Source organism: Natator depressus, chromosome 15 (assembly GCF_965152275.1).
Source record: "Natator depressus isolate rNatDep1 chromosome 15, rNatDep2.hap1, whole genome shotgun sequence".
Lineage (NCBI taxonomy): Eukaryota > Metazoa > Chordata > Testudines > Cheloniidae > Natator > Natator depressus.
This window is the reverse complement of record NC_134248.1, coordinates 8715798-8738996: the sequence shown is the minus strand read 5'-3', so window position 1 is coordinate 8738996 and position 23199 is coordinate 8715798. Positions and strand designations below refer to the sequence as shown.

General features: G+C 42.9%; 1 protein-coding gene across 2 annotated transcripts in view; it reads left to right on the top strand.

Moving 5' to 3' along the window:
* FBXO21 (F-box protein 21) overlaps positions 1-23199 on the top strand; it is a 43764-nt gene that overhangs the window by 14831 nt on the left and 5734 nt on the right. For both annotated transcript variants that reach the window (XM_074972698.1, XM_074972697.1), the window contains exons 8-11: positions 789-965; positions 1778-1910; positions 12990-13180; positions 15277-15434. In XM_074972698.1, the coding sequence (XP_074828799.1) occupies positions 789-965; positions 1778-1910; positions 12990-13180; positions 15277-15434 (659 nt within the window). The remainder of the gene's footprint in view (positions 1-788; positions 966-1777; positions 1911-12989; positions 13181-15276; positions 15435-23199) is intronic.

Here is a 23199-nt window from a genome sequence, read left to right as displayed (position 1 = left end):
TGCTGAAACAAGAAGTATTTTCTGAGATAATCCATAGATGCAGGAGCATCTTGTCCAATATAGATCTATGAGTTTAATTGCTAAATCTGTACATCAGCCAGCAAGTGAATACACAACTGTGTATTCACTCAAAGGGTTCTGAATGGCAACAGACTTCCTGAATAAATAGAACAGTAGTTGGGGTAGCACTTTTGCTTTTCATCATTTTATAGCTTTTTTAAAGGCATTTCATTTAAACCTTTGTGCAGCACAACTGATAGAAGCTGACGCTACTGTGTCATGTACCCACCTGCTCTCGGAATCAGTGTTGGTGACTCCTCGAATGACCTAATGATTGGCTATTAGCAGTGATGTTACTCCCAGAAGTACAAATTTCAGGGGTAATGTTAGTGATCTCATTCAATACAGTGAACTTGATTACACATACCCCTGATGGTATTTGACTCCCATCCCAATAGCTGCATTGTGCAACAATCTATTGTTAGCCAAACATGGCCTTCTAATATATCATAGCATCAGGTAAAGCAAATTTGAGAATAGTTTGCAAGCCTCTCTGGGGAGAAGAAGCAGCATTGATAAAATAATTTGACTTTTGTAGTCTTTTGCCATGTGTTTGTAAGAAGGTAAATAAGAGGAAACTAAACCCTGTCACTAAAGGAGCTGAAGTACTGACAATATTCACCTCAAACTTAAACACCAGAGTGAGAGGCATCTGAAAAGGACACATACATAATCCTGTTTAAATGAGACTCCCAAGTCTGAGTTTTATTTTCTTGGTGTTTCATTAGAAGCACAGACATCTTTGACTACATGTACATAGATGCCTTTGGAAAGGGAAAGCAGCTAACTGTGAAAGAATGTGAGTACCTGATTGGCCACCATGTAACAGAGGAGTTCTATGGAGTGGTTACTTCAAAGGAGGTCTTGCAGCGTATGGTGGGAAACCTCTTAAACCTTGGAAAGCGGTAAGATTTACTTAAACCTCATGAAGATTGTAAAGCCTTACTTAAATGTGGACCTGAAAAATGCTGCTTTGATTAGTCATATGCTTCTTTATGGCAGTCATGAGTGGCTTTATGAGGTATAAACCATACCAGTTATTCATTTGGCAGTTCTACCCATCATTTCTCATTATTTAATGACTCTACTCACTCTAAAGGAATATTCTTGTATCATAGAAAGTGCTTAGTAAACCACGTTTCAGGCAAGCAAATCAAGGGACTGTGTTTCCTTTAGGGCATATTAGAGTTTTCACTATCCGGTAGAGAGAAAGATCTGATGGATTTATCCCACATGATCAACTTCGTGTGGTTACACTGGGGCTGTCATGATTGGACTTGTAATTCTGTTTCTATTTATGAACACCTTTCTTCATATTGTTTAAGGAGTCTTCACTGTTACTTATAGAAGACCAAAAAGCACAAACATAAAAGAATTGCTCCAAGCATGAATGAGCCAGGAGAACCATATCATAATTTGAGAGAAAGTAAGCTTGCAACTTGGAGAGTGCATTCTCTGAAAGGGGTATTGGAACCAGGAGATTTTTTTTTCCCCCCAGGGGGAAGAAATAGAGTTTGGTAGGGCAATTTTAGTGCAATTCCATCCTAGCAGAGTAGTGGGTACTGTTAGCAACAGTAAGCCCCTGGAGTTGCTCCAATTGGATGAGTGTACCAGTACTGTGTAATGTCTTTATTGATCAGTGTCTCCCGGATGCTGAAGTAATAGGGAAAGGAAATGAAGATTTAACCTTAAAATTGAATTTCTTCTTTGCTGGTAGGGAAAGCACTGATCAGTCCTACCAGCTCTTGAGAGACTCCTTGGATCTATACCTGGCCATGTATCCGGACAATGTGCAGCATCTAATGCTCCAGGCTAGGTTATACTTCCACCTGGGAATCTGGCCAGAAAAGGTACCCTAAAACTTGGTCATATATTTTATCATAGGGGGTAAGCTAAAAAACAGTAGATTGATTCTGGGCTACAGTACCTTGTGTTGTAGTCAGCCAAGAGCTTTTTCTGTTATACAAACAATGTAAAGAACTATCACACTTCAAAAATCAGTATCTCCCGCATATAGAAGAGATTTTGCTTTTTGTATTCCCACTGCATATCTGTGGATAGCCTCTGACCTGAGACAAAAGTTAGGATTTCCTGCCCATAACTGTTTTTTCATTTTAACTTGGGCTTTCAGATTCTCTTGCTATATCTAGTACTTTATCTCTAAACCAAGATTGCATGTTTCTAGGTAGACTTAAACAGCCGTAGAGCTGTAAAATACACAAGTGTTTTACCTAGGGTGTTCTCAGTGGTGGCAGACGACAGAACAAGGAGCAATGGTCTCAAGTTGCTGTGGAGGAGGTTTAGGTCGGATATTAGGAAAAGTATTAGGATATTATTATTTCACTAGGAGGGTGGTGAAGCACTGGAATGGGTTACCTAGGGAGGTGGTGGATTCTCCATCCTTAGAGGTTTTTAAGGCCCGGCTTGACAAAGCCCTGGCTGGAATGATTTAGTTGGGGTTGGTCCTGCTTTGAACAGGAGGTTGGACCAGATGACCTCCTGAGGTCTCTTCCAACCCTAATGTTCTATGATTCTATGATAGAGAGGCCATGGGTGTAAGAGCTCTTACTGGATTAAGGAAAAATATTGCCCGAAAAAGTAAATCTTTGGGATTACCTGTTATAAACTAAACTAAAACTGTGTTTTGGCGCTCTCAACCCATTCCCACTTACTTTCACAATAAAAGAACTGCAAAAGGAATCCTAAGTATGAGGATAATGGGGCTGATGCTTCAGTCATGCCAATCAAGGCAGGATATCAAATAATTTGATGGAGAAAGGACCTGGACATATAAATTGTCTGGGTCACTCAAGCCTTCCATCAAGCTGAGAATAAAGCACATAATTAGGGAAACTATTTAATTACATTGAGCATGTTGTTACAGTGCAGCTGCATATAACTTAGCAAAATTCAATTCATGTCAGTGAAGGGGGATACCTCTTAAATCAAAGTAAATGTAAATCTCTACTCATCAGGGACTTACCATTGGAACTTTACCCACACCCCCACTGAAGATAAACCCATTCACTACATTAGTAGCTCTGCTACTAGATCTTAAACCCATATTGATTGTTCTTTGGGCCAGGACTGTTGCTTCCTATATGTTGGTGCCGTGCCTAGAACAATGGGCCCCAATCGTGGATGATTATGGATAATAATACGTGGCTGTATATTCCACAGATCTCATCAATCACTTCTGCACAGCACAATGTTACCCAACATAGTGATTGTCAAAGTGAGGTGATGAAAGTTAGTGGTTAAATTAAGAGGATCATTACTTGTGTACAGTGGTTTTTCTTGTTCATTTCTTGGAGTCAAAGGGAATACAACAAAACAAGATTCCCCAAACTCTATCACGTGTCTTTATTTGCAGTATCCTTTAAAAATAAAAATTCAATAGCTGCATGTTCAGATTATGAAGAATGTACGAAAGGAGCCCAAACTTTTAATAGCATTCATATAGTTCCTCTTGCGGTTGTTTCATCAACTTCTAAGCAATCACTTCCTTTTCAACACCCCCCCCCCCAAAAAAAAAAAATTCCTGTCTTCATGGACTTCAAAGTGACCACCTGTCCATTACCAATTTTCGAGTATATAAAAACACCCTTCTCATTACAAAGACAAGTGATCTGACTACAAAAGTATTGATCGAAGGCCCATATAACTAAATTCCTCTTTGGTAGGCATTCTTCAGTAAGCTTGGGTAGTATAGCTAGAGTCTACCTTTGTATAATAAATTGTTCACCAAGCTTGCCATTGTCTGAAGGAAATATCAGATTTAAGAGATTCACCCACAAATAAAATGGTACAAGCTAATGAAGATTCTCCCTGGGAATCTTCCAGTAGAAATGACAGATGTACTGTAACATGGGACAGCTAAGCTTTATGACCTACCTGTGGCAAATTCCCCAGACCATCAATTTACTTCCTCTCGCCAGTGATTTGAAGGTTTATGGTTGATTTATTTTCAGTTTCCACTTTACTATCCTGCAATTTGTTGATCTTAAGTACAGATGGGGTCCTTAAGTTGTATTCCCTGTATCACTAATTTACTGCTCCAAATTTGCCAAACACCTTGAAAATCCTCAACCTTCTCAGTGATCACTGAGGATTCCTGCATTGCATCCATCTGTGCATGTGTTAATTCCAGACTTCTGGACCAGGGATCAGTTACTAACAGCTGACAGAGGGCCCAGCATCTTTCTCCAGCTGAGAATGTGCTTTCAACTAGTCTCTGTGACGTGGAATTTTTATTTTTAAGGGTTCCCTTTTAGCGAAGTGTCCAGCCAGCATAGAAAAAAAATAAACCAACAACAGTGGAGTACGTCACATTTGTAGAAATAAATGTGAAATCTTAGCCAAACAGAGCTAACCAGAATGCATATTTTACTATTGCTTGAACATGTACCTTTTGCAAATGACTTAAATCACTAAATTGGATTAATTAAGGATAGACAAATTGGAGAGTGCTTATAAACATCCATAATGCCAGAGGAAGAAAAGATCCCTTTCTTTTGGTGTCACTAGATGCAGAGAAAGCTTTTGATTAAATGTAAAGTTCCACACTTTTCTAAGTCATGTCCCATATGGACATTGGTCCCCAGTTCCTTAAATGGATACACCAGCCCAATGGATACACTCTTTACACCAGCCCAAAAGCAACTGTGTGAGTTAATGGGATTAAATCTCCCTGCTTGAACTACACAGACAAGCTAGGTAGGGGATATTCATTGTCTCCTTTACTTTTTGCATTGGCCATGGAGCCTTTTGCACAGAGGATAAAGAGCAATGAATCTATCACAGGAATAAAACTTGCAGGAACACATCAGAAAATAGCTTTTTATGCTTTGTATGCTGCTGATGTAATATTTTAATCTAAACCAAATATGTCCCTAAAACTAGTATCTAAAGAAATCTGAGAGTTTGGGAAAGCCTCTGCATTTCCATCCCACCATCAACCTCAGCCTAGACCAATCCACACAAGCGGTCCATTTCCTGGACACTACTATGCTAATAAGCGATGGTCACATAAACACCACCCTATACTGGAAACCTACTGACCGCTATACTTACCTACATGCCTCCAGCTTCCATCCAGGACACGCCACACGATCCATTGTCTACAGCCAAGCTCTAAGATTCAATCGCATTTGCTCCAATCCCTCAGACAGAGACAAACACCTACAAGATCTCTATCAAGCTATTCTTAAAACTACAATACCCACCTGCTGAAGTGAAAAAACAGATTGACAGAGCCAGAAGAGTACCCAGAAGTAACCTACTACAGGACAGGCCCAACAAAGAAAATAACAGAACGCCACTAGCTGTCACCTTCAGCTCCCAACTAAAACCTCTCCAGCGCATCATCAAAGATTTACAACCTATCCTGAAAAATGATCCCTCACTCTCACAGATCTTGGGAGACAGACCAGTCCTCGCTTACAGATAGCCCCCCAACCTGAAGCAAATACACTCCAGCAACCACACACCACAAAACAAAAACACTAACCCAGGAACCTATCCTTGCAACAAAGCCCTATGCCAACTCTGTCCACATTTATTCAACAAGGAGTCCAGTGGCACCTTAAGGTGCCAGACTAACATGGCTACCCCCTGATATTTATTCAAGTGACACCATCATAGTACCTAATCACATTAGCCACGCCATCGGGGGCTTGTTCACCTGCACATCTACCAATGTGATATATGCCATCATATGCCAGCAGTGCCCCCTGCCATGTACATTGGCCAAACCGGACAGTTTCTACGCAAAAGAATAAATGGACACACATCTGACATCATGAATCATAACATTCAAAAACCGGTAGGAGAACACTTCAACCTCTCTGGCCACTCAGTAAAAGACTTAAGGGTGGCAATTTTGCAACAGAAAAGCTTCAAAAACAGACTCCAACAAGCAACTGCTGAGCTTGAATTAATATGCAAACTAGATACCATTAACTTGGGTTTGAATAGAGACTGGGAGTGGCTGGGTCATTACACATATTGAATCTATTTCCCTAAAGTTAAGTATCCTCACACCTTCTTGTCAACTGTCTAAATGGGCCATCTTGATTATCACTACAAAAGTTTTTTTTCTCCTGCTGATAATAGCTCATCTTAACTAATTTGCCTCTCACAGATGGTATGGCAACTTCCAACTTATCTGTCTGTGTGTGTATATATATATCTTCTTACTATATGTTCCATTCTATGCATCCGATGAAGTGAGCTGTAGCCCACAAAAGCTTATGCTCTAATAAATGTGTTTAGTCTCTAAGGTGCCACAAGTACTCCTGTTCTTTTTGTGGATACAGACTAACCCGGCTGCTACTCTGAAATCTGTATTAAAGTAAGTTATGCCAAATCTGAAATACTAGCTATAAAATTGCCAGACTCTGAGAAGTCATTCCTCCACAAAACATTTGAATACAAATGGGCAATAAGTCCTATAAGATACCTGGGAATTCAAATCTCAAACACCCTAGAAGAGCTGTGAGATTTCAATGTCAAACTGGAACCGCAGTAAATGCGGGACGGGGGGAGCTGGAGTGCTGAGGGAAATATGCAATTTCTTGGTTGGGAAGAATAGTCACAGTGAAAATGAATGTTTTGCCAAGCATGGTCTTGTTTCAAAATCTTTTTGTAATCATCCCAGATAAAACCCTCGCAGGAATACAGAGGAGACTGTTTGTTAGAATTTATATGGAATAAGAAAAGACTGAGTGCCGATACTTTGTACAGATCTTTAAACAGGATGGACTAGCTGTTCCAAATAGTCAATGGTACTAACATGCCAGCCAGCTCAAAGTAGTAGTGGATTGGTGATGCCCTAACCCAGCCAAACACTGGATTTTTATTGAACAAGAAAATTGTGGCAGTGCAAACATCGCTGGGCTACAATGGATAATAAATTTTAAAAAATCATGTCCTCCAGAAGTTTATACTTACCCTTAACAAAGGCTACTCTGTGGTTTGGGATAGAACTAGAGAGAAGTTCTTTTCCCTCACCAGTGACGCTCTAACGAAGAGAGGGAAGAGCATCTTTGCAAGCAGGCTGGCTAACCTAGTGAGGAGGGCTTTAAACTAGGTTCACCGGGGGAAGGAGACCAAAGCCCTGAGGTAAGTGGGGAAGTGGGATACCGGGAGGAGGCACAAGCAGGAGCGCGTGAGAGGGGAGGGCTCCTGCCTCATACTGAGAAAGAGGGGCAATCAGCAGGTTACCTCAAGTGCCTATATACAAATGCACGAAGCCTGGGAAACAAGCAGGGAGAACTGGAAGTCCTGGCACAGTCAAGGAATTATGATGTGATTGGAATAACAGAGACTTGGTGGGATAACTCACATGACTGGAGTACTGTCATGGATGGATATAAGCTGTTCAGGAAGGGCAGAAAAGGTGGGGGAGTTGCACTGTATGTAAGAGAGCAGTATGACTGCTCAGAGCTCAAGTATGAAACTGCAGGAAAACCTGAGAGTCTCTGGATTAAGTTTAGAAGTGTGAGCAACAAGGGTGATGTTGTGGTGGGAGTCTGCTATAGACCAGCAGACCAGGGGGATGAGGTGGATGAGGCTTTCTTCCGGCAACTCACAGAAGTTACTAGATCGCAGGCCCTGGTTCTCATGGGAGATTTCAATCGCCCTGATATCTGCTGGGAGAGCAATACAGCGGTGCACAGGCAATCCAGGAAGTTTTTGGAAAATGTAGGGGACAGTTTCCTGGTGCAAGTGCTGGAGGAACCAACTAGGGGCAGAGCTCTTCTTGACCTGCTGCTCACAAACTGGGAAGAATTAGTAGGGGAAGCAAAAGTGGATGGGAACCTGGGAGGCAGTCGCCATGAGATGGTCGAGTTCAGGATCCTGACACAAGGAAGAAAGGAGAGCAGCAGAATACAGACCCTGGACTTCAGAAAAGCAGACTTTGACTCCCTCAGTGAACTGATGGGCAAGATCCCCTGGGAAAATAACATGAGGGGGAAAGGAGTCCAGGAGCGCTGGCTGTATTTTAAAGAGTCCTTATTGAGGTTACAGGAACAAACCATCCCGATGTGTAGAAAGAATAGTAAATATGGCAGGCGACCAGCTTGGCTTAACAGTGAAATCCTTGCTGCTCTTAAATACAAAAAAGAAGCTTACAAGAAGTGGAAGATTGGACAAATGACCAGGGATGAGTATAAAAATATTGCTCGGGCATGCAGGAGTGAAATCAGGAAGGCCAAATCACACCTGGAGTTGCAGCTAGCAAGAGATGTTAAGAGTAACAAGAGGTTTCTTCAAGTATGTTAGCAACAAGAAGAAAGTCAAGGAAAGTGTGGGCCCCTTACTGAATGAGGGAGGCAACCTAGTGACCTAGAATGTGGAAAAAGCTAATGTACTTAATGCTTTTTTTGCCTCTGTCTTCACGAATAAGGTCAGCTCCCAGACTACTGCACTGGGCAGCACAGCATGGGGAGGAGGTGACCAGCCCTCTGTGGAGAAAGAAGTGGTTTGGGACTATTTAGAAAAGCTGGACGAGCACAAGTCCATGGGGCCGGATGCGCTGCATCCGAGAGTGCTAAAGGAGTTGGCGGCTGTGATTGCAGAGCCATTGGCCATTATCTTTGAAAACTCATGGCGATCGGGGGAGGTCCCTGATGACTGGAAAAAGGCTAATGTAGTGCCCATCTTTAAAAAAGGGAAGGAGGCGGATCCTGGGAACTACAGGCCAGTCAGCCTCACCTCAGTCCCTGGAAAAATCATGGAGCAGTCCTCAAGGAATCAATTCCGAAGCACTTGGAGGAGAGGAAAGTGATCAGGAACAGTCAGCATGGATTCACCAAGGGCAAGTCATGCCTGACTAATCTAATTGCCTTCTATGACGAGATAACTGGCTCTGTGGATGAAGGTAAAGCAGTGAACGTGTTGTTCCTTGACTTTAGCAAAGCTTTTGACACGGTCTCCCACAGTATTCTTGCCAGCAAGTTATAGTAGTATGGGCTGGATGAATGGACTATAAGGTGGATAGAAAGCTGACTAGATCGTTGGGCTCAACGGGTAGTGATCAATGGCTCCATGTCTAGTTGGCAGCCGGTATTGAGCGGAGTGCCCCAAGAGTCGGTCCTGGGGCTGGTTTTGTTCAATATCTTCATAAATGATCTGGAGGATGGTGTGGATTGCACCCTCAGCAAGTTTGCAGATGACACTAAACTGGGGGGAGTGGTCGATACGCTGGAGGGTAGGGATAGGATACAGAAGGACCTAGACAAATTGGAGGATTGGGCCAAAAGAACTCTTATGAGGTTCAACAAGGACAAGTGCAGAGTCCTGCACTTAGGACGGAAGAATCCCATGCACCGCTACAGACTAGGGACCGAATGGCTCGGCAGCAGTTCTGCAGAAAAGGACCTAGGGGTTACAGTGGATGAGAAGTTGGATATGGGTCAACAGTGTGCCCTTGTTGCCAAGAAGGCCAATGGCATTTTGGGGTGTATAAGTAGGGGCATTGCCAGCAGATCGAGGGACGTGATCGTTCCCCTCTATTCGACATTGGTGAGGCCTCATCTGGAGTACTGTGTCCAGTTTTGGGCCCCACGCTACAAGAAGGATGTGGAAAAATTGGAAAGAGCCCAGCAGAGGGCAACAAAAATGATGAGGGGACTGGAACACATGACTTATGAGGAGAGGCTGAGGGAACTGGGGATGTTTAGTCTTCAGAAGAGAAGAATGAGGGGGGATTTGATAGCTGCTTTCAACTACCTGAAAGGGGGTTCCAAAGAGGATGACTCTAGACTGTTTTCAGTGGTGGTAGATGACAGTACAAGGAGTAATGGTCTCAAGTTGCAGTGGGGGAGATTTAGGTTGGATATTAGGAAAAACTTTTTCACTATGAGGGTGATGAAACTCTAGAATGTGTTGCCTAGGGAGGTGGTGGAATCTCCTTCCCTAGAAGTTTTTAAGATCAGGCTTGACAAAGCCCTGGCTGGGATGATTTAGTCGGGGATCGGCCCTGCTTTGAGCAGGGGGTTGGACTGGATGACCTCCTGAGGTCCCTTCCAACCCTGGTATTCTATGACACCCGTTGTAAATAATCCAGATCTTAACCCAGATCACAAACTACAGAGCTTTAAAGACTGAGTGTGCCACGTTGGCTGGCTATTCAGTAAAGAAACTTCTCTAACTTAATTTTTTATCTCTAACTGGCCCATTCTTCAATGGTATCAGTACTTTCAAATGAGGCATTGTTTCTCAATTTAGCTGTTTTATATAGAAAGTTAACTTTAATAGAAGTAATGGTGTCTGGTCAGTTGGGGAACAAAAATTTTATATATAACTAATTTATATCAATCTTTGCCGGCAGCTTTCCTAACAAAAAAAAGTCTATGTAGGACATGCTGTGAAAAGGATCTGGATAGAAAGATTGCCCCAGAGGAATAGGATTTGATCTGGAAAAGAGGATCAGCAAGCCTCAGCCTGTAACGCAATCAAAATTTCTTTAAAATCCTGTTTCAATGGTACCTCATACCAGTCAGTTTAATATATGTGTATGTATAATATATGTATATGAAATATAGATTGAATGAGGATAAATGTTTGAAAAATTGTGGTGAAAGTGCAGATTTTGTGCCTATATGGTGGACGTGTCCAGTCGTTAAAGACTACTGGTTTGTAATTCGTAACCAAAGGTTACAAAGTGTTGCATATTTATTACCTTTGGCAATCCTTCTTGGACTTCCTAGCGGAAATGGTCACACAAAAGGAAATGAAGAATTAACTTCTTATCGGCTCCGGCTACTAATAGTCTCTCATTAGAAAAAGAAAAACAGCACAACCGTAGAGGAATGGCTCAAAAAAATGAGGTTGTGGTTATGGAAAAATTTAATGCACTAGTTACACCTCAGTCGGCGACAGTTCCTCAGATTTGTCACTTTAAAAGAATGGCTGAGGTTTGGGAATCTCCCTCACATCCTCAGCCGTGAAGACCGATGCAAAGAATTCATTTAGTTTCTCCACAATGGCCTTAGCGTCCTTGAGTGCTCATTTAGCATCTCAATTTTCCAGTGGCCCCTTTGATGTTTTGCAAGCTTTCTGCTTCTGATATACTTTAAAATTTTTGCTATTACTTTCTGAGTCTTTGGGTAGCTGTTCTTCAAATTCTTTTTTGGCCTTCCTAATATTTTTCAGAGTAACAGCCGTGTTAGTCTGTATTCGCAAAAAGAAAAGGAGGACTTGTGGCACCTTAGAGACTAACCAATTTTAAATTGGTTAGTCTCTAAGGTGCCACAAGTCCTCCTTTTCTTTTTCCTAATATTTTTATACTTCACTTGCCAGAGTTTATGCTCCTATTTTCCTCAATAGGATTTAACCTCCACTTTTTAAAGAATGCCTTTTCTCATCTCATTGCTTCTTTTACTTTGTTGTTTAGCCATGATGGCACTTTTTTGGTCTCACTATGTTTTTTAATTTGGGGTATACATTTAATTTGAGCCTGTATTATGGTGTCTTTAAAAAATTTCCATGCAGCTTGCAGGGAGTTCACTTTTGGCACCGTGCCATTTAGTTACTGTTTAACTAACTTCCTCATTTTTGTGTAGTTCCCCTTCCTAGATAAGGTCTAAAACAAAAATTGAGCAGGTCACTTTTAAATAGCAAAAGATCCGAGACTGCTTTGATCACTGTGCCAGGACTTTGCTTTTGCGGAGATTTCTTGCATTTGATGTTCCTGGTTGAGACATTAAATGGGAAATAAGACCCTATGTCCTATGCAGCACATTTGACCGAAATTAGGTGGCAGAGGATCTTGAACTATGCAGCACTGCCCTCCAAGCCCTCTGCTCATTACTTGTCTAAGTATTTTTATGCCCTCGTTCATTGCCTGTCCCCTCTCTGCCTCTGAGTAGTATATGTCAAGCAGGTCAATGTTTACTCTGATATTAACTTGTTATCCTATCCCAGATTTTCAGTGTTTAGTGTGCTTCAGGCTTTTGTAATGAAAATGCATAACCATGTTGCAGAAGCTATTAGGGGGATGCTGGGCAGGGGATAATTGAGGTATTTGACAGCTGCTGAGGTATGTAAGGAAATAGTAGGCAGATGTGGCATTTGATACTGGAATGGGATGCATTTTCGCTTCCCCTGACCCTTTTAAAACAAATCAGACTACTTAAGATGACTCTTGCCCCGCTGAGTATCCCATTTTTATAACGCATGTCTGGGTAATAGATGTTTCTAGAATAGTCTCACAAGGGCGGTCTGGTAGTCTAGCAACAACAAGCTCCCACCATCTCAGAAACATTGTTTGGAATCCTGAACCCTTCTCCTAGCTCTCAACGGTTGTATGGCTTATGAGTCATAGCTAGTGCACTTGTTTCAGGGGCGTACCTCATGTTTTGCAACACTGACCTTTCTGAGAAATTAGGAGTGATGTTTGTTGGCTTTGAAGGGACTATCTCCAGTCCTTCTGGCTAAGAGGCTAGTGACTGTATTAGTGGGCGTTAAGGGTGCTTGTAATGAGAGAAAACTCTGAAGGGCTCTTTAGCTCTGCAGTCTAGAGCAGATGCTGGTTTTTGAAGACTGGTTGCAGAGTGCTGGTTCCTCACTTTCACTTGCTAAACTGCAATAAAAGGCAGTTGATTTGTTAAATATTTTCCTAATATTACTTTTCCGGTAAGTAATTGCAGTAGTTGTCATGTGCATGTTACATGATGCTGAATGGGACAGGAGGTAGTCTGTGCCGTGGTGGATAGATGGCAACTGGTCCAAAATCTGTAGCAAAATGTGGTTCACCTTAAGGAAAAAGTTTTGAGAACCCTGATCTGAAGAGGAGCGGACATCTAGAATTGGGCACTTAAGCTCTATGGAGAAGATAGTTTTCTTTTCTTTTTTTTTCTTTTTTTTAAAGCTACTATAGACACCTGTTTATAAACCTAGTTGTCTTTCTCTCCCTGCTGAAGGTTCTGGATATCCTGCAGCATGTTCAGGTGTTGGATCCATCCCAGCATGGGGCAGTAGGATATTTAGTTCAGCATACCTTAGAGCACATTGAACGCCGTAAGGAGGAAGTGGGACCTGAGGTGAAGCACCGTTCTGATGAGAAGCACAAAGATATCTGCTTTTCTATTGGGCTGGTTATGAAACACAAGAGGTAATCAACTCTGAACCTTTCAGTGTCCAAAAGCTGCTACTGTAACACTGTGTGCTCTTGTTTGTGTATGGAATGATGCATTCAGCTGCTTCCTTCTTGCTGCGATTGATCATCATTTTTATTACATGCTAAGGAAGGGTTAGAGAAGTGTCTGAGAAGGAACATACTGCCCCTATGTGTAGTTATTTATGTATCCTTTTAGAGATATGAAGCCTGACTTCTCTATACTTCGCTGTCCTTTGACGGATCGCAAGTGTGTTGTCCATTCTTTGCTTAGTAAGAGGACCATGAAGATGAGCCATCTGAACCCTAAGTGTTAAAATGTGGGCAGGGATTCTATGGCTAAGCTCTTGGAATAGTACTAATAGCAATGAGTATATCGCATTGTTTTCTCTGTTCTTGCTCTTCTGTCCTCTTTGAAGGGACAGTGGGAAGGAACAAGAAAATCTTATACATCATCTTTCTCCCAAAATATCTCTCCCCCCCCCCCCCCATTCACTGGAGACTTCATTTTTCTGCCTTTATTTTTGGGGGGATGCAACCTGCTGGTGATGTGCTACTTCTGCTGCTTTTCTGGCCCGGTTCCTGATAAGTGCATGAGGAGCAGGTTTAAGGACAGACACAGTCACTTTGACTTCTCAGAGGGTACCACACAATCACGTATAACGCTATAAAAATAAAATAGGTTTTATGTTTCTGGAAACTCGTTGCCCAGAAATCCTAGGGTCACATGGCAGGAATGGACAATAATTGTCCCTCCCCATACAATGACTTCTAAACTGAGTGTTAAATGTAAGCTGCAGGTCAGTTTGCATTGTAATAGGTTTGATTGCAGTTTTAGTATTTGACCAGAGCATAGCAACTAAATATGCTTTTTCCCCAAATCTACTCTTAGAATACATCTTTTCTCCTTCCCAATTCTTAATTTTTCTGTGTTACTGTAATTTCACTGTAGTTTTCAAATTCACTTTAATCTGTGCCACATACTGTTTGTTTGTCTTTTAGTATTTAACTCATGATTTGTATTTGTCATTTGGGAGTTAGTTCGTTTGAAGGAAACTTGACGAGGTCCATAGTATGAATTTACCAAGGGTTGTGGTAGATTCTCCATCACTGACCATTTTAAAATCCATATTGGATGGCTTTCTAAAAAATCTGCTCTAGGAAATATTTTGGGAAAGTTCTGTGGCGTGTGTTTTATACAGGAGGTCAGACTAGATGATCACAGTGGTCCCTATGTGCTTATATGACAGCAAGGTGTTTGTTACCAAGGAAGGTGGGATTGGGGGCAGTATACCTGAACTACATACCTGAGGCTCTTACAAGGTTGTACTTCACCCTTTAGAAATTCTTGTAAACTAATTCTGCATAAAAAACTTCTTTATTGGAATTTGCCCTTGGGCTTACAAGTTGTGGCATGATCCCCTATGACCATTTGCTGCAAAGTAAGATTTATGGTGTATGGGCTGTGAGCTAGTAGATGCTGTCCTGCTCTGGACATTCAAATACTATGGTGAAGGATAGGCTGGGACTGATCAGCCATTGAGGAAATGGAAAGAAGGTGTCAGCATCTCTGAAGTGATTTGGATGGGTGTGAGGCAAGAACCATGGTGAAAATGATTATTGGTTTATCAGCAGATATGGGGAGAGAATGGCTGTTTGTGTTCAGTTAAACAAATGTGAGTTTGCTTTATTATTCAAAATATTTTCTTTGACCACGCAGTTAAAGTACGGGATGACTGTTCCAATTCCCTCCCATACGAAGGAATATTGTAAAAGGATCTCTTTGAACAAGTCTTCCACTTGCAGTCCCATGCTCAGGTGGATTGGATTAGAATTGGCACCATGAGAACTCCATTAATCTTTTGTTCTCAAAATTACTCTTAATTTGCTTTGTCTTCAGTTTGAAGATAGAACATGAATTTCTTAATCTACTTCAGTCAATGGTGTTCTTTATGCAGAATCTCTCCCAGGAACTCATGAGTGCCAGCATGCAGATCCCAAACCCTTTAGTGGTAGTCTTCCTCTCTCAAGAAGAGTATCTAGCTGTGCACCTTTTCAAGATTTTGATTAATTTTTTTAATACTTCTAATTAGATACGGCTATAACTGTGTCATCTATGGCTGGGATCCCACCTGCATGATGGGACAAGAATGGATTAGAAATATGAATGTCCATAGCCTACCTCATGGCCCCCATCAACCTTTTTACAATGTCCTGGTGGAGGATGGATCCTGCAGATATGCTGCTCAAGGTGAGCAAATAAATCAGCCTGTAGATGTGATACGTGTGCATTTCATTTATATGTACATGTGTGGTATATCAGATCTGTTCTGCTTACTATTTGAACAATGTTAATATTTACACTAAAGTTATATGGATATTAAAACACTAGGGATTATTATTTAAACAGATTAATATGTACTCTGAAACTCAAGATTAAAGCAAGAAGGAAACTGATATTCAAACCTTAATTTGACCTACCTTGCTTCTGAACACCCCCATAACTTCTCAATGAGATCAGTACTACTAGGAATGAACTCAAAAGTTAACTTCAGTTTAACTTGCCACCCTCCAATTTTATTTTGAAATACCTTTCATAGTTTACATGATAAGAAAACACTGCTGAAAACTTTGATTGCTGTGTTTGGAAGAATAGATCCAACTTTTACTTAAATCTGAAAATTATTTGGTGGTATTACAGTTGATGCAATTCTGTAAGGGCCCTCAGAACAGTCTGAACACGTAGCAGGTGAGCTTCATTGTCTAAACAGAATATGTTAAGGATGTAACCTAGTGAGGAGGGCTTTAAACTAGGTTCACCAGGGGAAGGAGTCCAAAGCTCTGAGGTAAGTGGGGAAGTGGGACACCGGGAGGAAGCACAAGCAGGAGGGCGCAAGAGGGGAGGGCTCCTGCCTCATACTGAGAAAGCGGGACGATCAGCGAGTTACCTTAAGTGCCTATACACAAATGCAAGAAGCCTGGGAAACAAGCAGGGAGAACTGGAAGTCCTGGCACAGTCAAGGAATTATGGTGTGACTGGAATAACAGAGACTTGGTGGGATAACTCACATGACTGGAGTACTGTCATGGATGGATATAAGCTGTTCAGGAAGGGCAGAAAAGGTGGGGGAGTTGCACTGTATGTAAGGGTATATCTACACTACGAAATTACTCCAGTTTTACAGAAGTCAATTTTTGGGAACAGATTGTACAAAGTCGAGTGCATGCATCCATACTAAGCATATTAATTCAGCTTTGTGCATCCACAGTACTGTGGCAAGTGTCGACGTTCCGAGTGGTGCACTGTGGGTAGCTATCCCGCAGTCCCCGCTGCCCATTGGAATTCTGGGCTGAGCTCCCAATGCCTGATGGAGCCAAAAATTTGTCGCAGGTGATTATGGGTAAATGTCGTCAGTCAACCCTCCCTCCATGAAAGCAATGGCAGACAATCATTTCACGCCCTTTTCCTTGGATTGCCCAAGCAGACACCATAACACATCAAGCATGGAGCCCGTTCAGTTCACCGCAGCAGTTATGACCATTGTAAACACCTTACACATTATCGTGCAGTTTATGCAGAACCAGAACCTGAAAAACCAGGTGAGGAGGTGACAGCAGCATGGTGACGAGAGTGATGAGGACATGGACGCAGATTTCTCTCAAACCGCGGTCCCCGGCAATTTGGAGATCATGGTGTTAATGGGGCAGGCTCATGCCGTGGAATACCAATTCTGGGCCCGGGAAACAAGCACAGACTGATGGGACCGCATAGTGTTGCAGGTTTGGGATGATTCCCAGTGGCTCCGAAACTTTCGCATGCGTAAGGGCACTTTCATGGAACTTAGTGACTTGCTTTCCCCGCCCTGAAGCACAAGAATACCAAGATGAGAGCAGCCCTCACAGTTCAAAAGTGAGTGGCAATAGCCCTGTGGAAGCTACCAGTCAGTCGGTAATCAATTTGGAGTGGGCAACTCTACTGTGGGGGTTGCTGTGATGAAAGTAGCCAACGCAATCACACGTTCTTGGGTGTCTGGGTGAGGAGGCTATGGAACTTGGGGAGGAGGGAGGGCGGTTAAACAGGGGCTGCAGCTGCAGTCTGTAATCCTGCTGCCGTTCCTGAACCTCCACCAGATGCCGGAGCATGTCCGTTTGATCCCACAGTAGCCCCAGCATTGCATCCTGCCTTCTCTGATCTTCCTGCTGCCACCTCTCATCTCCATCATCCGTCCTGTCCTCATGTTCATTGGCCGCTTTCCTATACTTGTGCTACTGTGTCCTTCCACACGTTCTGCTGAGCTCTGTTAGTGCCGGACGACTGCATGAGCTCAGAGAACATTTCATCGCACATGCATTTTTTTTCACCGCCTTATCTGAAATAGCCTTTGGGACGGAGGAGGAAGGCTTGAAACATTTGCAGCTGCGGGAGGAAAAAAAGGGAGTGAAGTATTTAAAAAGATATATTTCGCAGAACAACAGCTATACTCTTTCACGGTGAACAACACTATTCACATTACATAGCACGTGTGATTTCGGTACAAGGTCTCATTTTGCATCTTATATTGAGTGCCTGCGGCTTTGGTGTTAGAGATCACACATGCAGAGCCGGGCAACAGAATTCGGCTTGCAGGTGGCCATGGTAAGCCATGGTCTTTTGGCTTCTGCAACCTTCATAACAGCAGCGCCCTCCTTTCCCATACAAGCAAAGCCCATTGAGTTGGCCATTTAGTGCTGCGGTTTTTGTGTTAACATGCAGCAGCAGAAACCAAACTAACCCCCCCAACCATCCAGTTCTCTGTGATGATCGCTTTACCCCCTGCTAGCCAAACGCGAACAGCTCAATGCCAATGGCCCCCCACCACCACTTCGCTAACTGCGGGGAGTTAGTCTTTTCAACCACAGGCAAACAGCCCAGTAGGAACAGCCACCTCTGAATGTCCCTTAATTAAATTCCCCTATTTCAACCAGGTTACCATGAACGATATCACTCTCTGAGGATAACACAGAGAGAGAAAGAACGGATGTTGCTTGAATGCCAGCAAACACCGGGACCATATGCTGCCAGGCTTTGTCATGCAATGATACCAGATTACTTGCTACTAGCATGGCGTGGTGAAGTGTCCTACCATGGAGGACAGAATAAGGCTGCTCTCCCCAGAAACCTTCTGCAAAGGCTTTTAGAGTACCTCCAGGAGAGCTTCATGGAGTTGTCCCTGGAGCATTTCCGCTCCATCCCCAGACACGTTAACAGACTTTTCCAGTAGCTGTACTGGCCACAAATGCATCCCAAGTCCTCAGGGCAAATGAATCATTAAAAAATGCTTGCTTTTAAAACATGTATTATATTTTAAAAAGTACACTCACCAGAGGTCCCTTCTCCAGCTTGGTTGGGTTGGGAGGGTGTTTCAGTCAGGGTGATAAAAAGATCCTGGCTGTCGGGGAGAACGGTGTGCTGCGTGCTCTCCCCAAGCTCGTCATGCTCCTCATCTTCCCTGTCCGCAAAATCCTCAGGCATGGTGGAAAGTAACCCATCATCGGAGTCCACAGATAGGGGTGGGGTAGTGGTGGCGGCCCCCCCTAGAATTACATGCAGCTTAGCATAGAAGTGGCATGTTTGGGGCTTTGTCCTGGAACATCCGTGTGATTCTTTGGTTTTCTGGTACGCTTGTCTGAGGCTCCTTAAGTTTCACGCGGCACTGTGTTGCGTCCCTGCTGTAGCCTCTGTCCTTCGTGGCCTTGGAGATTTTTTTGAAATGTTTTGGCATTTCGTCTTTTAGAACGTAGTTCTGATAGCACAGATTTGTCTCCCCATACAGCGATCAGATCCAGTACCACCCATTCAGTCCATACTGGAGCTCTTTTTCGATTCTGGGACTGTATGGTCACCTGTGCTGATGAGCTCACCTGGCCAAACAGGAAATGAGTCAAAAGTTCCCAGGGCTTTTCCTGTACACCTGGCCAGTACATCCAAGTTCAGAGTGCTGTCCAGAGCGGTCACAATGGTGCACTGTGGGATAGCTCCTGGAGGCCAATACCATCGAATTGCGTCCACACTAACCCTAATTCAAAACGGTGATGTTGATTTCAGTGCTAATCCGCTCGGGGAGGAGTACAGAAATCGATGTTAAGAGCCCTTTATGTTGACAAAAATGGCTTCGTTGTGTGGACGGGTACAGGGTTAATTTGATTTAACGCTGCTAAAATCAACATAAACTCATAGCGTAGATCAGGCCTAAGAGAGCAGTATGACTGCTCAGAGCTCCGGTATGAAACTGCAGAAAAACCTGAGAGTCTCTGGATTAAGTTTAGAAGTGTGAGCAACAAGGGTGATGTTGTGGTGGGAGTCTGCTATAGACCAGCAGACCAGGGGGATGAGGTAGACAAGGCTTTCTTCCGGCAACTAACGGAAGTTACTAGATCGCAGGCCCTGGTTCTCATGGGAGACTTCAATCGCCCTGATATCTTCTGGGAGAGCAATACAGCGGTGCACAGACAATCCAAGATGTTTTTGGAAAGTGTAGGGGACACTTTCCTGGTGCAAGTGCTGGAGGAACCAACTCGGAGCAGAGCTCTTCTTGACCTGCTGCTCACAAACTGGGAAGAATTAGTAGGGGAAGCAAAAGTGGATGGGAACCTGGGAGGCAGTGACCATGAGATGGTCGAGTTCAGGATCCTGACACAAGGAAGAAAGGAGAACAGCAGAATACGGATCCTGGACTTCAGAAAAGCAGCCTGACTCCCTCAGGGAACGGATGGGCAGGATCCCCTGGGAGAATAACATGAAGGGGAAGGGAGTCCTGGAGAGCTGGCTGTATTTTAAAGAATCCTTATTGAGGTTACAGGAACAAACCATCTCGATGTGATGACTTTAGCAAAGCTTTTGTTACGGTCTCCCACAATATTCTTGCCAGCAAGTTAAAGAAGTATGGGCTGGATGAATGGACTATAAGGTGGATAGAAAGCTGGCTAGATCGTTGGGCTTAACGGGTAGTGATCAATAGCTCCATGTCTAGTTGGCAGCCGGTATCAAGCGGAGTGCCCCAAGAGTCGGTCCTGGGGCCGGTTTTGTTCAATATCTTCATTAATGATCTGGAGGATGGCGTGGACTGCACCGTCAGCAAGTTTGCAGATGACACTAAACTGGGAGGAGTGGTAGATATGCTGGAGGGTAGGGATAGGATACAGAGGGACCTAGACAAATGAGAGGATTGGGCCAAAAGAAATCTCATGACGCTCAACTAGGACAAGTGCAGAGTCCTGCACTTAGGACGGAAGAATCCCATGCACCGCTACAGACTAGGGACCGAGTGGCTAGGCAGCAGTTCTGCAGAAAAGGACCTAGGGGTTACAATGGACAAGAAGCTGGATATGAGTCAACAGTGTGCCCTTGTTGCCAAGAAGGCCAATGGCATTTTGGGCTGTATAAGTAGGGGCATTGCCAGCAGATCGAGGGACGTGATCGTTCCCCTCTATTCGACATTAGTGAGGCCTCATCTGGAGTACTGTGTCCAGTTTTGGGCCCCATGCTACAAGAAGGATGTGGAAAAATTGAAAAGCGTCCAGCGGAGGGCAACAAAAATGATGAGGGGACTGGAACACATGACTTATGAGGAGAGGCTGAGGGAACTGGGATTATTTAGTCTGCAGAAGAGAAGAATGAGGGGGGATTTGATAGCTGCTTTCAGCTACCTGAAAGGGGGTTCCAAAGAGGATGGATCTAGACTGTTCTCAGTGGTGGCAGATGACAGAACAAGGAGTAATGGTCTCAAGTTGCAGTGGGGGAGGTCTAGGTTGGATATTAAGAAACACTATTTCACTAGGAGGGTGGTAAAGCACTGGAATGCGTTACCTAGGGAGGTGGTGGAATCTCCTTCCTTTGAGGTTTTTAAGGTCCAGCTTGTCAGAACCCTGGCTGGGATGATTTAGTTGGGGATTGGCCCTGCTTCGTGCAGGGGGTTGGACTAGATGACCTCCTGAGGTCCCTTCTGTTACACTTCCAACCCTGATATTCTATGATGGAATTTCAGCCTTAACCCTGAATTTCTTGGCTTTTGTGAGGATTTTTTTTTTCTTGTTTTTGTCAGGTTTCTAAGGAGATTTGGACAAAAATCAGGAGGAAAGTCATTGTGTAATGGAAGGTTTCATTTTTATGATCACTATGCCTTTTATAGAAATTGTTCTGGCCATTTTTTAATGCACTGTACTATATAAAAAATAAATCTGGTGGTGGTCCAAACACAGGAATATTGAGTGTTAGGAACTCCTGCATTCTGATCCTTCCTGTGACACTAACTTCCCCTTTGATCTTGGGCAGATTACTTCACTTGCCTTCCTCTCACTATCTATAAAATGGGGACAATACCTTCATCACAGGGGTGTTACAAAGATTGATTAAATGTTTCTGAAGCACTTTGATTATGAAAATTTATTTTGACTGAATATGGTTCAGCTTTCACTAGGGGGTGCTGTCTAACATAGTTTGCAGTACAGTACATGAGGGTAAGTTTAAAAATTAAATGTAAAGGTCAGATACACTTGTAGGTGTAAAATACAGGGAGATTAGTGGTTCTAGATTTCCCCAAATATTTTACTTCGCACTTGGTAGTCCAAAAATAAGTAGTACTTGGGATTCTTGAATCTGTGCCTCTGCCCCAATGCTTGTGTGTTTATGAAGCAGACTTTGGAAGGTCCTGCTTTTTCTAAGAAATAACGTTTTCTTCTCTCTGCACACATTATTAGGATGAGAATAAAATATCTTCCCCAGTATCTTACTATATGTGTTATATTCTCATCTGTTTCCCTTTTTGTAATCTAAATTAGTAACTATAGTACTGGCTGGTCGCAGAGCCCAAGTTCTCATCTTTAGTGAGTTCCAGGGGTTTTGGTTCTGGAGCACAATCTCGTATGCTACAGTTGTTTTGTCCTTACTTTCCATCCCATATCTCACCCACGCTTCCTGTCCCTTCCAAACTCTGTGCAGGTCACTTTTTGCTTGTTGCATCAATTTCAGTTTTGTGCTTTGGAGAGAGTGTGGGATTTTGAGGGGGAGAATTTCAAACAAATATGTTTGTTTTTTAAAGTTTTAACAGTTGCAATTTATATGGTTTGGGTCACAATTAACTACTAAATGCATTACCAGTAATTCTAAGTGATTTTCACCATATTGCTTGTGAAAGATCAGTTTAATTTTTGCTAGTTTCAGAACTAGGGATGGATGGATGTTCCTAAGCAGTGATCTCAGCATCCTCCCCAAGAACTATAAATAAGCTAAACAGTGCTGTGCATAGCTTGTATTCACCCGTATTCTAGTTGCTGCCAAGTATACATTACATCATTCAAGACCTCCACAGGGATCGTACACCTGAGAGTCACTAATGGCCACTGCACAGCAATGCTGCTTTACACAAATGAGAGCTTTTCCTCTGACAGAATAAACGAGTAGTAGTCATTTGGTTCATCTTCTTACTGTAGCACCATTGCTTCTGATCTTACTTTAATCTCTGTGTGTGCAATGATTAAATGGTCATGTTTTAAAAATAGGAAAGAACATGAAAATACTGTGGTGGTAAGGAGTAAACATTTACTTCTGATAGGACTGCTATTCCAGAAAATTTGAATTTTAAATGCTAATCTCTGTGCTAGACATAGCTCAAATCCCAGCAGGTCCTCGGGAACTTCAAGGGGGAAGATACAATTCTTCCTTTGTGCATGTTTGAGACAACTGACTTTTCCTTTGCTCTTCAAATAATTTGGCAGTTTATAAGGACCTCTTCTGGGAATTGGCTTCCTGACTGTGGGAGTTAGAGCCCAGTTGTGTAGCTTCTACATAGATGGAGTGCTGATAGGATTGGACCCTAACTCCCAGATGTCCTTGTTCTCTCTTCAGTATGAACCATTCCCTTCTCTTCTGCATAGTGAACTGATATCCATTAATGACTTCACAGCAACAGCCAGTTAGCATTCTGACATTCTAGTTTAATTCCAGCAGTACTCTTCTCAGACACGGTAGTTTGGTGGTA